This window comes from Ochlerotatus camptorhynchus, unplaced genomic scaffold (assembly GCF_037179485.1).
Source record: "Ochlerotatus camptorhynchus isolate MF236.1 unplaced genomic scaffold, CSIRO-AGI_Acam_v1.1 ptg000105l, whole genome shotgun sequence".
NCBI classification, from domain to species: Eukaryota; Metazoa; Arthropoda; class Insecta; order Diptera; family Culicidae; genus Ochlerotatus; species Ochlerotatus camptorhynchus.
Window position 1 is genome coordinate 5,663,893 of NW_027040595.1, and position 16,398 is coordinate 5,680,290.

The 16,398-nt window shown below is 43.0% G+C and overlaps 1 protein-coding gene across 1 annotated transcript; it reads left to right on the forward strand.

Annotated features, from left to right (window-relative positions):
• Positions 1-1,299: 1,299 nt before the first annotated feature.
• On the forward strand, positions 1,300-3,618 carry LOC135699254 (uncharacterized). Its single transcript, XM_065219455.1, has one exon. It carries the CDS (start codon positions 1,300-1,302, stop codon positions 3,616-3,618), a length of 2,319 nt encoding a protein of 772 aa, XP_065075527.1.
• The last annotated feature ends 12,780 nt before the right edge of the window (positions 3,619-16,398 follow it).

Genomic DNA, 16,398 nt, shown 5'->3' on the forward strand with positions numbered 1-16,398 from the left:
AAAATCTCTCTTCCAACTCTATCAGGCGTCGAAATCGTCGCTTGCTAAATAAATGTGAAGAGCAAAAATCTTTGCATAGCTTCAGTATACGTTCTACCAAGAACCTCCATTAGCCGTAGTCAACTCTGGAACTGGAACTGATTCATGTCAACTTTGTAGCCAACTGTCAATATCTCAAGAAATAATTTCTAATCCCAACAGCTCTACTTTCAATTACCATAGAGCTGATTGGTAGCAATATCGAACTTTTATGGACTATAGCTTCGATCCAAATATTCCTTTGCAAACCAAAGATGAAATTAATTATGCTCTCCGACTACTTACATATATAGTTGAAGCAAAAGCTGCCTCAGTACCAAAATGCGAGGTTAAATTCGATTCAATTATAATAGACGACGATCTTCAGCTTTTGATCCGTCTTAAAAATGTCCGTAGGAGACAATATAAAAGAACGCGCGGTCAGTGATGGAAAAGTTCACGATAACTCACTATGACTCGCGAACTTTTCCCTTGGTGAACTTCGTGAAATATCGCGAACTTTTCCAACACTGCACGCGGTCCTGCCATGAAAGTTATCTGGTGGGATTTGCAAAAACAAATTTTTCTCTGGCCTCCGGAACAAAACTTTTGAAAATAATGTTAAATAATGTTCGGCAATGTAGAAAGGTTAATAAGTACCATGAAATCAGCTGCAATGTTCAGTAAAAATGCACAAATGCACACAATGATTTACTGAACATTTCAGCTGATTTTTTTTACTTATTAAGGAACATCGTCATTGTTTAATGATTCATTTACCTCTCTACCATAATGTTCAGGTCTAGTACCTGAGTTCCAAACCCTTTTGGAAGCTCACAAAAATTTTGTAAGCAAACCTTAAAAGCCTTTTCCAGCGCTTAATGATGGTGGTAAAATTTTGAACACAAACTCGGTGTTCGCACAGGATCACAAATTGATCGGATTTCGGACCTTACACTTTAATTAAATTTGGATTATTTCTGAGTGTTTTTCTCCATTGGGATCGAGCCTTGGCAGTATTTGCAATTTTCTCCACGGAATTGGACGGTTGGTCTTGCAATTGTTGGCTTTTTCTCCTGTTGGTTGTTGTCTGTTTGGTTTCTCCACTCGCTGTTGTCAATCTTCACAGTTTTATCCAAAGCTTCGCGAGATCACGCGGGACGTCGAGTCGATGAGGAGTTTATTGTGAATAAAAAGTGCACAGTGCAAGTGATAGTATCGGTGGCAGTGAAGTATCCTATTCAATTTCTTAGTAATTAGTGCTGTGAGTGAGTAGTGAACATGACTAACGATCTTCGTGAACTTCAGAAGGAGGAAAGGAACATTCGGAGGACTCTCGATGGTATGCAGTATTTCGTAGATCATTATGAAGAGGAGCAGAGTGATCAGGTGGAAATCCGCTTGCAAAGATTGGAGGAGGTGTTCAAGGAATTCCACACAGTCCGTCGAAGAATTGAGTTGTTGATGGATGACATTGTTCCTGAAGAAGAAACTGAAATCAAGATATCCAAGGAACAACATCAAGTTCGCATAGATGCTGTGAAGAAGGCGAGAGAGGAAGAAAACGTGCAGATCGTTATGAAGATTGAAAACAGCTACTACAACTTGAAGGCTGCTCTTTCAAGGTTAATGCCGAAGCCTGATCTTGTTGGAGTTAGACCTGATGCCCGACCAGTACCGCAAGCCGTTCCAGCCAATGGTTGGAGAGTAAAATTGCCTGAAGTAAGACTGCCGAACTTTAGTGGACAACTCATGGAGTGGGTCACCTTCCGAGACACTTTCCGTAGCTTGATACACAATAACCAACAGTTGACAGCTGTGGATAAGTTCTCGTACCTACGATCTTCACTGACGGGCGAAGCTCTACAAGAGATCAACTCGGTGGAGATGTCCGAAGTAAATTACGAGGTAGCTTGGACAACACTGGAACGGAGGTACGAAAACAAAAAGTTAATCGTCAAGGCCCATTTGGATTCCTTGTTTGCGGTAGAAGTTATGAAGAAGGAAAGTTACGAATCACTGAGTAAGCTGGTTGGTGATTTCAAGAAACACTTGTTGATGCTGCAGAAAATCGGAGTGGAGACCGCCAATTGGAGCACCATATTAGTGCACATGGTTTGCTCGCGCTTAGATTCCGCTACTCTTCGACACTGGGAGACACATCACAACTCGAAAGAGGTTCCCACATACACGAACCTAATCCAGTTTCTGCGCGGACACTGTTCCGTAGTACAATCAGTCGCTCCCGTGAAGTCCATCCCAGTCCAGGAGAAACGGCCCAAGCTTGGAGTGAGTAATTCTGCAGTTCAATCGTGGAACAAGTGCGCATTTTGTGGAGAGGCATTCCATTCTGCATTCCGCTGCATCAAGTTCCTGAAACTGAAGGTTCCCGAACGCTACGACATGGCACGACGAAACAAATTATGCCTCAACTGCTTATCAGCAGGACATCAGTCGAAGTTGTGCGTCAAGGGGTCCTGCCACCATTGCCAACAGAAACATCATTCCCTGTTGCACAATTACTCAAATCAGTCTGTCAAATCCTCCGTCTCGTCGCAAGCGAAATCTTCATCAGCGAACCAACAGCAACACCAGACACAATCACACACTCAAGGCCAGTCTATACCCAACCAAACCACTCAACCTTCCACAAGCGCTCTCCCTATTACACTCTCGCAGAACACTAAACCACTGTTCACCACAAACCAGACATGCACTAGTCAGAACACAATTTCACTGTCAATCAGTAACCAAAACCGTACTCGAGACGTACTGCTATCCACTGCTGTGGTGTGCGTTAAAGATCAGTACGGAGCGACACGACTAGCCAGAGCTTTACTAGATTCGTGTTCGCAATATTGCTTTATGAGCACCAATTTCTGTCAAAGGTTAAGGATGGTCAAGGCATTCATCTTTCCCCGATCTGGTGATATTTCGTCGTATACCGAAAACATGCCGTTCTATGTGCTACCAGAGTTGACAGCAACACTTCCCGTTCGAAAGGTCAGCACCGGTCAATGGATTCTTCCTAGCAGCATCGTGTTGGCAGACCCGCAGTTCAGTGATCCAGGACCCATCGATATCATCATTGGAGCGGAGTATTACTTTGATCTCCTTACCGATGGGCGCAGCAAGATATCGAAAACCGGCCCAACTCTGCAGAACACCGTCTTTGGCTGGGTCGTGTCTGGTCCCATTCCAAATCAACAAGTAAATCCGCCTCAAGCAGTGTCATATTCATGTACACTAGCGGACATCCAAGACCAGTTAGCACGATTTTGGGAGCTGGAATCCTGCAAATCCAGCAGCATCCATTCTGTGGAAGAGTCATCGTGCGAAGCTGTTTTCGACGAAACAACAACACGGGACAGCAGTGGAAGATTTGTAGTGTCCCTACCGAAGAAGGAGTTCGTGATGCAGCAGCATGGAGAATCTGAACTAATCGCTACTAAACGTTTTCTCGCCCTGGAAAGACGCTTGGAAGCAAATCCAGATCTGAAAGCTCAGTACCAGGATTTTATTCACGAGTACGAGCGGCTAGGCCATATGAAGCAAGTGGACATCAACGATTCAGTTTCGTTGAAGGCATTTGGCGTTTGAAGGCAGCAAGAAAGGCTTCACTGGTCAAATCGCTCACCAGTTCAAGATGGACTGCCTTCGTTACAAGGCAGACGAAGATTGCGACAAAGTGTTTCCTAGGGAAGGATCTGCGGATTGGATAGCTAATCAGGAACGGTCCGCAGTAATCCACGCCTACGTTCAGGAATGGTGGCGCTGGAGATACACGTTCGGATGGAAGGTCAGCCATTAGCTGATCCAAAACCTTCGGTCTGTTACGGAAGCACTGGACGCATTCATGAATGACAGTGTTGGCTAGGCTTCTGATGCATGTTACCCAGAATCGCTCCCGCACTGTGGACACAAGCAGCTGCATCCCAGAATGGAAGTTCTTGCGATGATAATAGTCTAGGACCAACTTGGCCAACGGATGACGGTGACACAGGATTATCGGATGCTTCCGACTTGCTGATACTGGTGCCTTTGCTAATCGACCTCCTACACGTAATACTCCATCGATGAAGATAGGGTTGAGCTTGTTCAACTTTGACAACGGGCTGATAGACTTTCCTTTCTCCAATGCAGCGAATTCCATCGGAAACGATTCTCGTTGTGCCAGTCGAACCAGGACTGCTAGTGCTTCTTCGTGCTCAGGATACGACAGGAAAGCAATACGCCTCTCATCTCTATGCTGTGTATTATGGACGAAACGGCGTATTCTTGCGATCAATCGGACCAAGATAAAGAGCGACGAACGAAGGCTGAATATTTCACTGACTGGTTCCGATGTTGCTGGCAGTGCAACGATCTTTCTTTCCTCCAGGAGTGCTTGATCAACTTCTTCTTCTGGAACATTCGACGGCCATATACTAGCATCTTGGCGAAGCCACAGAGGACCTTCGAACCACAGCTTTTCATACTGTAACTGGGCTGGAATCATTCCTCGAGAGATAATGTCTGCCGGATTGTCTGCACCGGCTTCATGCTTCCAGGAACTTCCCTTTGTAATGTGCTGGATTTCAGACACTCGATTCGCCACGAACATCTGCCATCTCGATGGCAAGGATGACAACCAGTACATCACGATCGTAGAATCGGTCCAAAAGTGAGCTGTGTGGTGGATACCGGTACTGCTGACGAACTTCTCGTACAGATAACTGAGGAGTAGCGCGCCTGACAATTCCAGTCGTGGTGTAGTTTGTTCCCTTTTCTTCCGCTTGAGATCCTCTAGAGGTGCAACTTTGGATTTCGCTGTGATGAGACGAACTTCCACTGATCCGCTGAATGTGGTACTCCGGAGGTACAGACATGCTCCGTAGGCTTTCTTGGACGCATCGCAAAAGCCGTGAATTTGAATTGAAGCAAGGTCCGTGCAGAACGTTAATGATAAAAAAAAACATCTGTATACGCGCGCGATTGGTGGATAACTAATTTATTGCCCCTATCAGCTGTTCACTCGTACCTACAATCTACTCGTGGAAAGGAGATTCGCTGATAAGAGAGGATCGTGAGAGCTTTGTGTGAGAGTAGGTGAAGTACGATTTCGTGTGGAACATTTTTGGTGGTAGGGTGCTTCTATTTATGTTCAAACACTCGGAAAAAGCTCAGAAACTTGCTAAGTAATTCGAGATTTCCCATAATTTCAGTTTGGAACTATTAAGACTATTGAGAATCAGGTTGCTCGGGATTATCTGAATATTTTCTCTCGGGAAAATATTTTTGATGATTCCTGGGGACTGATTTGGAAAAATTATGATTGAATAGAATGATGCTGCACATCAATACGGACTCGATTTTAGCAGATGAGGAGTTTGGATTTCGCCATGGACAATCAACTACTGACACATCTTAAGAGTTACGAAATTAATTCGTTCAGTTTAATCTGAAGGCTGCTCAACTGGAGCTGTTCTTCAAGACATAGAAAAAGCATTCGATAGTGTTTGGCATGAAGGTTTGATTGCTTAATTGAAAAAGTTTAATTTTCCTCTGTATATTATGAAATTAGTTCAAAATTATTTAACTGATAGAGCCCTGCACACAATTTAATTCCAAATCTGATCAACTACCTGTAAGAGCTGGAGCTCATCAGGGTAACATTCTTGGCCTATATTGTTTAAGATGCAGACAAGTTTAGTTCTTCTCTCTTCTTATTTACAAAATTCTACTTATAATATTGCCAAATAAGCCAAGTAAACTTCCTTTTTGAAACATACTAGTAGTAACATAGTCACTATGGAGATGCAATTTCCATTTGAAATATCTTGGAATAGTACTTGATCAAAGTTACCACAGAAGGAAGAAGTGTAAGTTTGTTTACTAGAATGAACGAAGACGATTGAAATTCACATAACTTGCTTAGGAAATCAATTTGGCAAGGCATTTGTGACCAACATACATACACCTTCTGGTCGTATGAAACAGGTTCAAATCAGTCCAAATCCACCCGTAAACTTTTTTGTTTTGGCACTGTTTATGGAAAAATAATGAACATTACCGGGAAATAACTCACCAACACTAGCGGACCGGGCGATACAGCCCACCTGTGATTATCCGCCTTGGCCCAGGATCTTCGCATGTAGCTCGTAATTTACGGAAAGCCAATGTGGAAGAATGCTACGGAAAATTTCCGGATCGCTATAATGGAACGATAATACGATGTAGGAATTAATAGGACGGTTAACTTTGACTTCCCACTCGGTATACCACTATCCTACGATTATTCAATTACGGTGAGGGTGAGCCATTATGATTGTCACCAGAGAGTACACCATCCCTGGTAAGCTGTTTTTGTATCCTTCTTCCCTACCGGTAGGTACACGGCGAATGAGAACGACCCAAATTTGAGTTTAGTTCACTCATAATCGCCAAAAGTGCAGGAACTCAGCGATGAGTAAAATTTGTCTCATGTTTTCCCAGGTTTTTCCAGAATTTTCCAGGGAAAAATTCCCGAATTTGAGAAAAGATAAGATTGGATTCATTCAGTCTATTCGTACTACTCCGAGACTGAATAAAATTTTCGTCAATTTCCTCATTTTCCGGCAGATTTTTGAGGTTTTCCACAGGAAACCATGAGACAAATTTACTCATCGCTGAGTTCCTGCACTTTTGGCGATTATGAGTGAACTAAACTCAAATTTGAGGCGTTCTCATTCGCCGTGTAACAGTATGAGATAAATGTGTCACTTGACTTTCAAAATTTCAGCACTCCAAACCATGACCCAAAGGGCGCCGGCTCAATGGAAGCGATGATGGAAACGGCTAAATTACATTTGCAAACAGCATCAGTTCGCGTGTTCCGTTCGTTCGTGGGCTGGAAGCCAGCAATGGGACCAACTGGGAAACAAATTTACGGTCGTTTCCTATTTCTAGATGAACATTTCAAAAGGTGCAATCTGCTTTGATCGATTTTCTTCATCGACTTTCTCAGCGGCAAAAAACATTCGCTGTTGTATTTGACGTTCTGTATATGTGACAAAAATAGCGCATTATATGTTTGTACAGCTGTGGTTCAAAGAGAAAGTCGATGAAGAGAATCGTTCAAAGCAGATGGGACCTTTTGAAATGTTCATCTATATTTCCGAAAGACGTCGTCCTCTGGTGCTCTGGGAATTATTCAGCGAAGGTCATGCCATTTTTGCATTTCAATTGAATTGTATTTGCTTTTAATTGACTCGTTGGCCTTCGCCACTTCTTCCAAGCTGAACGTTTTCTGGATCCGGTGGATGTTCGTTGGGACTTGGATTGAGAATTTGGGGATGATTTTCAAATTTAAATTCAATGAGGACGTCATTTGGAAACGCCCGAAATTCCATTGCTCGTCCAAAGGGTTGCTTTTCTGTGACGAATAATTATTATTTACCGGCTGAATTAATGGTGGAATCCAATTTTAAACTCTAGGACTATGACTGAAACAACTCGTTCAATTATTCTGATGGCAGCAGGATGTTATACATAGGGTGACGGCCGGCTTTGTCAAAAACTTTTCCTATTATCGTCACAGGAGTAAATTGGGCAATAGAATGCCTTATTTTGGGCAAACGATGCCCTGAAACTTGATTAATCCTTAGACAAAACATGAACGCCAATGAACTTCATTTACCACCTAGCGATAAAGGTATTGACCTGGGTACTGCGGACTTAATCGCTTTTATTTTGCAAGTCATCGGACTAATGCTTGAAAATTTTCTTTCTTAACGAATAGATCGTCGTCGTCTCCACTCTACTCGATCCATGGCCACACTTCGCCAGCCTCGTAGTCTGCGAAGGGTCCGCAGGTCGCCTTCTATTTGGTCGATCCACCATGCCCACTGCACGCCTCTTCTTCTTGTTCCCGCTTTCTAGAACCATTTTCACTGGGTCCGGCATTCTTACGACGTGCCCAGCCCACCGTAGTCACCCAATTTTCAATGTGGACGATGGATGGTTCTCCAAGCAGCTGGTGTAATTCGTGGTTCATTCGCCTCCTCCACGTTCCGTCATCCATCTGGGCTTTGGGTCCTTCACGCGCTTTGGGGGCATTTGGTCCTTCACGAGCATAGCCCAGGTCTCGTTGCCGTAGAGGACCACCGGTCTAATCAGCGTCTTGTAGACAGTCAACTTCGTGTGGTGGGTAATTTTATTCGACCTTAACGTCCTCCGGAGTCCAAAGTAGGTACGATTCCCTGCCATAATGCGTCTTTGAATTTCGCTGCTGGTATCATTTTCGATGGTCAACAGTGAGCCTAAATACACGAACTCATCGACCGCCTCGATTTCGTCACCGTCAATCTGAACTTGGGTGGGAAGCTAAAATTTTCTTCCCTAGAACCTCTTCCTTTCATGTATTTTCTCTTTGATGCGTTGATCCAATCCACCTAGCTTCAGCCTTCAGTCTAATGTACGTTTCCGCCATCGTCTCAAAGTTCCGTGCCATGATGTCAATATCATCGGCGAAGCCAAGAAGCAGGATGGACTTCCTGAAGATCGTCCCACTCGTGTCTATCCCAGCTCTTCTGATCACACCTTCTAACGCGATGTTGAACAGCAGACACGAAAGTCCATCACCCTGCCGTAACCCCCTTCGAGATTCAAAGGGACTCGAGAGTGTCCCCGATACTCGAACAACGCACATCACTCGATCCATCGTCGCCTTGACTAATCGCGTCAGTTTATCCGGAAATTCGTACTCGTGTATAATCTGCCAAAGCTTTTCTCGATCGATTGTGTCGTATGCTGATTTGAAATCGATGAACTAATGATGTGTGGGCACGTTGTATTCGCGGCATTTCTGCAGAACCTGCCGAATCGCAAAGATATGTTCCGTGGTAGCGCGGGCACCCATGAATCCCGCCAGGTATTGCCCCACAAACTCTCTTGCAAATGGTGACAGGCGGCGGCAAAGAATTTGGGAGTACCTTGTAGGAAATTGAAAACCCAGCTGAGTCATTAAAACTGTGTCAGCTTTTGTGTTTTCAGGATTTTTAGTGGTCGACTGTGCAATATCTGGTTCTAGATTACGAGGCATTGTACGGCAATGCAGTCTTGGTTCGAAATCAAACGCTTTATGCTTTTTTCTCATAGCTTGTTGGTTGCTGTCATTGAGCCTACAATTAATCAGATGAAAACTTAAAACCCCGTTTTTGAGCATCAAAAGACTGAAAGCCACATAACCTCCAACATACAGTACTGGACAAAATAAATCATACGGTCAACCCAAAAAAGTACATTACCGTGGGGCACCATATTCGAAGCGGTTCCTAAATCGACGCACTCTATAATGTTCGACTATTTTCAATCATTATTTTTTAAATGTTGCAAATATTGGTTCCTGTGCTCTAGGGATGATGGTGTGACAAAGTTTAAAAAAATATCTTGTCAAAATCGAGATGCGATGAAAATTAGACGAGTGCGTCATCATTAGGGACGCGTCATATATGGTGTTGGCACGGTACATCATATTTTTGCTATTTTGCACGCAATTTCAGCAGTATATTCCGAAAAGATCAAATATTTCTCATGGTGTATTCAATTAGCTGAATGAAAATTGTTATAATATTCAGCTATTTTTGTGCTTGGACAAAATAAATCACATACTCCTAAGATTTTATTTTTTAGCCATTGAATAAAAACAAAATCTGAAGATTTCTCATCACGGCGTAATATTTGACAGTTCTTGTTTCGGGAAGCGTGCGCATCGCACCATTGTGTTTTGTTTGCGTCATTTGAAAAGTGAAAAATGTCGGGAAAGCAAATTTCGCTCGATGTTAGAAAGTTGGTGATTCGCAATCGTGAAAAAGGAATTTCTTTTCGGAAAATTGCCGCAAAGTTATCGATCTCAGTTGGAGCTGTTTAGCACATATGGAAAAAGTACGAAACACGAGGAATTGTGAGGAATTTATCCGGACAAGAACGTCATCGTGCGACAAGTAATCGTGATGACATCAGAATTGTTCGAATTGCTAAGCAGAATTCGAAGTATTCGTCGAGCCATATTGTGGAATCGATGGATCTCAATGTAAGTCGACGTACTGTTCGCCGGCGACTTAATGAGAGCGGTTTGAAAAACTGTTTGACATCGAAGCGTCATTTTATCAACAAGCGGAACCAACGGAAGCGACTGGAATTTGCTAAAAAGTACGCCGGAATGACTGTGGACTTCTGAAAACGAGTTCTGTGGACGGATGAGAGCAAATTTGAGTTATTTAGACAGAAAAGGCGATCAAGAGTTTGGCGAGGTTCCGGTGACGCTCTTAAGGAACCATACATTCAAAAGACGGTTAAACACGGAGGCGTAAATATCATTGTTTTTGGGAGCATTTGCGTGGTCTGGTGTTGGAAGCATAGCTCATATAAAGGGAATAATGACTGCAGACTTGTTAAATGAAAATCTGGAAGTTTCGCTACTGAAAACTGGCCTGGAATCCAATTACATTTTCCAACAAGATAATTACCCAAAGCACACAGCGAAGAAAACAACGGCATTTTTCAAATCAAATCGGATCAAAACGCTGGAATGGCCTCCCCAATCTCCTGATCTCAACCCAATTGAGAATTTGTGGTCTTACTTGGACAACAAAGTGGATAATGCATCGGTTTCTAACAAAAACGTTTATTTTGAAGCACTTGAAGCAGCGTGGGAGAGTATCGATTCAGGATATCTACAAAACCTCGTCGAAAGTATGCCAAGACGGTTGGAAACAGTGAAACAGAAACCAAATACTGAGAGTGTTAAAATGTAAGTTGAAAGTTGAATTAAACAAGAATTTTCAATAAGAAATCAGGCGTATGATTTATTTTGTCCAACTCGAAATTCTCCTTTTACAACTTATAAATGACTATTGAGAAAGTCATACAATATATTGAATATTCCATACCTGTACAGTTTTAGTGAAAAGCATACAGAAGTATTGCAGAACAAACTATTATTGTATGTATGAATCTACCTGACATATCGAGCTCCAAAGAAAAATTAAATGGGTGTGTGATTTATTTTGTCCAGTACTGTAGTTCGTAAGAGTCGATCCCACCAAGAAAGTTTAACACAATGGCTAGTTACTTTCAACAACTGGACAACGAATATGGACCCGGTACAAGAATATTACTCAAGGACTACGCCACGCAAAACTGGAAACTTGGAAGCACAGTGTCGAGAAAAGAGTTCCTTCTCAGGTGCAGGAGAACGGGAGTGTTTCCAACGCTCATAACAAACCCAGACAACCACAAGTCGTATAACAATATACAGAAAATATCGTTAATTGTTACAGTTTAAGTCAAAATCGCATTTAAGAATGGCATACCTAGCATTATGTTTAAGTTAAATCGTATAGAATGCAAATTTCCGACTTATATGCAATGAATCATTTTTCTGTCGTACTGTATCACAAATTAAATCGGATTAAATCGTAAGATTTTTCAAAATGAATATGTTATTACAGATTTAATCGTATATGATGTTAGATCAACTCGTTCAAAATTTAATTAAAATATGCACATATATGGCCTCCACTTTTGTACGTATAAGCCATTTCTTTGCATTCTATACGAATTGTTTGTTTGTATATACGTTTGTATATCACGAAAACAACTTTGAATATATGTGCATTCTGGTTGTCTGGGACGTCTTCATGTGCGTTTTTCGACGAGCTGAACCGGCACGTCGCGCGATTCAAGAAGGCGATATTGAACGTGGAAATCAAGCACACATTCCACAAACTGAAACAACAAAAGGGGACCCTTTCCAACCTCAAACTTCGGATATGTCAGAGCATCCCAGAAAGTGAAAACAAGCGCTTCTTCGATGGCCAAGATTCGTTCTTCGACAGACACGTCCGGAGCACCTCAATCAGGACCGATAGGAAGTACCAAACAATCATCGACAGGCCGCTGGAAGCTATAACCAGCAGGACCCCCAGCCACAACACAAAATCGCTCCTCAACAGCACCGACTTTACAATCCCGAGGGAGGTCGAACTGCTGTTAAGCCTGGGATCGAAATTTGCATTGCCATACACAGATATGAATGAACTTCCTGTCTACCACCTGATCGCCGATGTGGAGAATGTCGTTCGAGTGCACGAAACGGAAGAGGTTCAAGAACGCAATAGATGCGCCGTTGCGAATCAAATCCAGAATTTTCTTCACGTGGAGAGGGGAAAGGGAAGGCACGGCCCCGTGACAAATTTCTACCGTACCACCACCAAGTCAACGAAAGAGTTTCTGAAGCAACACCTCGAGATAGTAGTCATCGAGGCGGACAAAGGGAACAAAACCGTGGTGATGAGACGTGAGGAGTATGATGCGAAACTGCAACGGATGATAGACTATGACGACACCTACCAGAAGCTGAATCATGATCCAACATCAGGATATCAAGTAAAAAACAATCAGTTCGCGAAGCGACTAGCAGATCTAAAACTCGTCGATCTGGCCACCGAAATGAAGTTGAAGACGTACAAAGCCACGTCACCTCGAATCTACGGTGCCCCCAAGGCACACAAAGAGAAGTCCATCGCTGGTAGATACAACGTGCCAAATTCATTCATCTTCTGTGAGTACATCAATAACGTGCAGCTTCCGCTCGGCTACGTCCTGATTTCCCTGGATGTAGTGACACGTTTCACGTGCATCCCTAAGGAATTGGTACTACACGACGTCATCAACAGCTGGGACAACATCAAGCAACACACAAACATCAACCTGGACCTGTTTGTGGAGATAATGGAGTTCTGCCTTGACTGCAGCTACTACCGGTTGAAAGGACAACACTATCGCCAGGTGTTTGAACCAGCGCTTTCACCCACCATTGTGGACCTAGTGATGGAAACATTGCTGGACACTATAGTGGCAAGGCTCGATTTCCAGCCCTTCTTCTTATTCTTCTTCTTATTCTTCGCATTTTAATCTTTTTGCGTATGGCATATTAGCTTTTTGCGTGCTCTCAACTTAGTGTTCTATAGATGCACTTCCACAGTTATTAATTGAGAGCTTTCGATGTCTGTACAATTTTTGCATTAGTATAATTGTGTGGCAAGTACAATCATACTCTATGCCCAGGGAAGTCGAGAAATTTTCCAACCCGAAAAATTCCTAGACCGGACCGGGAATCGAACCCAGCCACCTCCAGCATGGTCTTGCTTTGTAGCTGTGCCTTTACCGACTGAGCTAAGGGAGGTCCCAGCCCCCGGTGTTGTACGTCGATGACCTGATATAGGCCGGAGGAGAAAATCGAACAGGTGAGGGAAACATTTAACCTGTATCACCCAGAAATCCAGTTAACAGTGGAGGTGGAGAAACAAGGACGAATTCCGTTCTTAGACCTGCTTCTGGTACGACGGGATGACCAGACAGTAAAAACCGAATGGTACATGAAACCGATCGCATCAGGTAGGTTTCTGAATTACCATTCCGCCCACAGCATACAACTCAAAGTGAATGTGGCACGAAATTTCATTCACTGAGTAAAAAGTTTCTCCACCAACGTCGACTCAAAAACGGCCACAAACACGATTTTCTCCCAACTAAAGCTGAACGATTACCCGGCGAAACTAATAAATCGCCTCGTCAATCGATCGAGAGAACGGCGCATCGAAACACAAACGGATGACGTCACGAGCGATGACAACACGCAGTATCGATCGATGATACAAGTCGGACAGCTGACCGGCCAAATACGGAAAAGCTTGAAAAAAAGACTACCCCAATATCATCATCAGTGCCAAGAATAAGAAGACGGTCGGCAACCTACTGCCGACGGTGAAGGACAAGTTGGACCAAAACAACAGATCGAACGTCATCTACAGGATCCCATGTGCGGGATGCGCATCGTGCTACGTAGGATTGACGTCAAACACACTGAAAGCCCGGATCGCCGGCCATCGCTACGACGCACTACGTTGTACTTTGTACAACACGCATGAGTTTTTCATTGCCATTTTGTTGCTGAGTTACCAATCGATCTGAAACCAACGAGTATTCCTCAAAAAACTTGTTTTGATCTAAACAAGCTAAACTTTGATTACAGTAAACACCTAAAAAATGCGGATAATAGGGAAAATGTAAATGGAAACCGCGTAAAATGTGGCCGTACTACGTAGGATTTGACTTCATTGATTACAACATGGAATATATCGAGATCCTGACCAGATAGAAACGGCTTTACTTCCCTTCAGGAAGGCTTGATCACAGATGTTATGCCTCAGAAAATCCCTGCGGCGCCGACTGGGATTGAACCCAGGCCTGCTGGTGTGAGAGGTAATCACGCTTACCACTACACCACCGCCGCCGCTGTATATACAGTCAGGAATCCTTATTGCCGGGGTAACGGGGGCGTGAATAAGGAACCGCGAATAAGGATACCCACAGCTTATGGGATTTTCACTAATAGGGGCTGTAGTGGATTATCTCATTTGTTTCAATACATAAAGCTATACTGTCTTCGACAAAGTTGCTATACTGGGTTAGACCAACAAGCCTGTGCCATTGGATTCAGGTTAAATTGGGAACTACGCCGCTAGAGGCGCTTCACTTTTATGTTACTTATGACGGGTGCTATAATATAGGGATCATATTTCCAACATAGAATATTTCGTGATCCTGACCATATAGAAAGTTACTGTCTTCAGCAAAGTTGTTCAGGTAACCAAGTCCTTTCGGATGGTGGCCATATTAGTTCAGAACTCTCTCACTACGCAGCGCTAGTGTGCATGTGCAATTCCTATATAAACTGTATCTCGAGAGCCTGACCAATTAGAAAGTTGCTGTTTTGAGCAAAGTTGGGCAGGTGATCAAGTCCTTTTGGATGGTGGCCATATTAGTTTAGAACTCTATCACTACGCAGCGCTAGTGTGCATTTGCAATTCCTATATAAACTGTATCTCGAGAGCCTGGCCATATAGAAAGTTGCTGTTTTGAGCAGAGTTGTGCAGGTGAGCAAGTCCTTTCGGATGATGTTCATATTAGTTAGAACACGCTCACTACGCGGCGCTAGTGTGCAAGTAAATTTCCTGTATAAGCTGTATCTCGAGAACCTGGCCATATAGAAGGTTACTGTCTTCAGCAAAGTTGTTCAGGTGACTAAGTCCTTTCGGATGATCGTCATATTATTTCAGAACTCTCACACTACGCGGCGCTAGTGTACACATGAACTTCCTTAATATGTTATGTCTCCAAAGCTTGTCCATATAAGATGTTGCTGTGCAATGTGAGAACAGGAACCGGAAAAGGGATGACGTGTAGAGGCCGGAAATCGATGTCAGATGCCATTTTGGAATCCAAGATGGCGGCCATCGGTTCGAGAAAAACTGTCAAATATCCTACAATATGGATATTTTTGGAAAGGGGACGACGTGTAGAGGCCGGAAATCGATGCCAGACATCATTTTGGAATCCAAGATGGCGACCATCGTGTCAAGAAAAACTGTCAAATACCCTACAACATGGGTATTTTCGGATAGGAGATGACATGTAGAGACCGGAAATCGATGTCAGATGCCATTTTGTAATCCAAGATGGCGGCCATCGGGTCAAGAAAAACTGTCAAATACTCTACAATATGAGTATTTTCGGAAAAGAAACGACGTGTAGAGGCCGAAAATCTATGCCAGATGCCATTTTGAAATTCAAGATGCTGGCCATTGGTTCAATAAAAACTGTCAAATACCCTACAATATGGGTATTTCCGGACGTGTAGAGGCCGGAAACCGATACCAGACGCCATTTTAAAAACCAAGATGGCGGCCATCGGTTTTAAGAAAAACTGTCAAATATCCTACAATGTGGGAATTTCCGAAAAGGGACGACGTGTAAAGGTCAGATATACATTCCAGACGCTATTTTGGAATCCAATATGGCGGCAACATGTTTTCCATAAATAAGGCTTACCAAGCATATTGCGTATAATTTATTGTGTATAGCGTATCATTGAGCAAGATCGCAACATAACGTGGAAAATTCCTCAAAACAATAAAATGCTTTGATTTGTTTTGTTTTTTCTATCGTAAGCTACAGATTTATTCCACATTTTATTTTCTCTTTCGATAACAAAGAACCAACCAGCGCTGTCATGTTTTATGCATTCTAGTCACTCTCGTTCTTCCACACCGTGAGATGGGTCTCGACTTCCCTTAGCAAATCTTGCATTTTTGCACTCCGTTCAACATTGCTGTCCAATGTGCAGAAACTTTCGACCTCGGATAGTTGATTTAGTTTTAACTCGATTTCTGCCGCACCAGGTGGTGGATGAAAATATCAACCATATTCACTGTAGAGGGGTCCAGGAATAAATCTGTAGTTTACGATAGAAAAAAAAAAAACAAAACAATTAAAAGCGTTTTATTGTTTTGAGGA